At 35.9% G+C, this 1,490-nt stretch overlaps 1 protein-coding gene across 1 annotated transcript; it reads left to right on the top strand.

Annotated features, from left to right (window-relative positions):
* Positions 1-747: 747 nt before the first annotated feature.
* LOC110612601 (uncharacterized protein At4g02000) lies at positions 748-1,194 on the top strand. Its single transcript, XM_021753380.1, has one exon. It carries the CDS (start codon positions 748-750, stop codon positions 1,192-1,194), a length of 447 nt encoding a protein of 148 aa, XP_021609072.1.
* Positions 1,195-1,490: the final 296 nt, after the last annotated feature.

Here is a 1,490-nt window from a genome sequence, read left to right as displayed (position 1 = left end):
TGTTAGGGCAAGTTTTACACATGAATTGCATTTTTTAAGAAAATAACAAAATTATTTATTAAGAAAATTACCTATTAAAACTATACTGAAACAAGATATATATATCGGAACTGATCAGCCATTCATTATCCATTTTATTGATTTATTTTAGTATTACATAAATTACTTGTTAGATTAAGTTTTACACATGAATTACAGATTTATATGTCAACTTTTTTCAAGAAAATAATAAAATTATCTATTAAGACTATACTGAAACAAAACAGGACATATATATGGAAAACTCTAATACCATATTAAATATGAATCAGACTTAATGCACTTCAAAAATTAGAAGAAAAAAAATAAGAATTGACGTGAAATTCAATAAATTATCTTATGAAAATATTTTTTATATATAAATTATTTTCTTTTAATAAATGGAGCATAAATTATATATTAAATTTTAAATGTTAAATTGAATTTATTCAAAACAGAAAATTGGCGCATTCAGGTTGGATCATAATAGTGTTTTTTTTTGTTTGTGCGAGCGTATCCCAACGACATGGATTCAGAGTTTGCGTCCCTCTCCTTGAGGATCGGCGATTATGAGGAAGCCGACATCCTTCCCTTCGAAGCAGTCGTAGATGAGAGTTTATCCACGTTGAATTCTACTTGGTGGGTCGGCTTCTCACCGAGAAACCAGCTAACTTTGGGGCAATGAGAAACACTTTGTCTAGCATTTAGAGACCTGGTAGAGGGGTATTTATGCGAGAATTGTTGCGACGTCGTTTCTTAAATCAGTTCTTCCATAGAGTGGATTTGAAACATGTTTTGGATGGCTCCCCATGGACTTTTAACAATGCCCTTCTCCTTTTGCACCATTTGCGGGTTGGTGAGAATCCTTTGGAGGTTCCTCTTTTCGATGCTATCTTCTGGGTACAAGCACATAATCTTCCTATGGGTTACTGCAATGATGCGGCGGCTGGCTTGTTAGGTAATTTCATGGGTAAATTTTTAGAGTATGACTCGGCTTCTTTCACCAGAAGATGGAGAAATTATGTCAGAATGAAGGTGTCTGTGGACATTCGAAAACCTTTAAAAAGGGTGAAAAAGGTGGCAACAAAGGAGGGTAAGGAATTATATGTTTCTTTCAAATATGAGAAAATATCGACCTTTTGCTATCTTTGTGGTCAGTTGGGCCATGCAGAATAATTCTGTGAGCTCTTATTTGATGCATCTTTGGCCTTGGCTCCATGAGATAGGGTGAGTTGGTTGCGAGCGAATATGCGACAATCTTCGGCCATGGGCAATCCTTGGCTTAGAGACAAGTTTGGAGCTGTGGTTTCTCAAAGTGTTGTGGCAAATGAAGGAACTAGCAAAAGTGTACATGGGTTCAATAACGTGCACATGGAAGCTATGGGCAGTGGTGAGAACCAGAACAAAGATGTTAGGGAGGAGGATGTGGTCTATTTAGAATATCGTTGCAAAAGACCAAGAACAGTTTTCCG

This window comes from Manihot esculenta, chromosome 4, assembly GCF_001659605.2.
Source record: "Manihot esculenta cultivar AM560-2 chromosome 4, M.esculenta_v8, whole genome shotgun sequence".
Taxonomy (NCBI): domain Eukaryota; kingdom Viridiplantae; phylum Streptophyta; class Magnoliopsida; order Malpighiales; family Euphorbiaceae; genus Manihot; species Manihot esculenta.
This window is presented reverse-complemented; position numbering and strand designations above follow the sequence as displayed.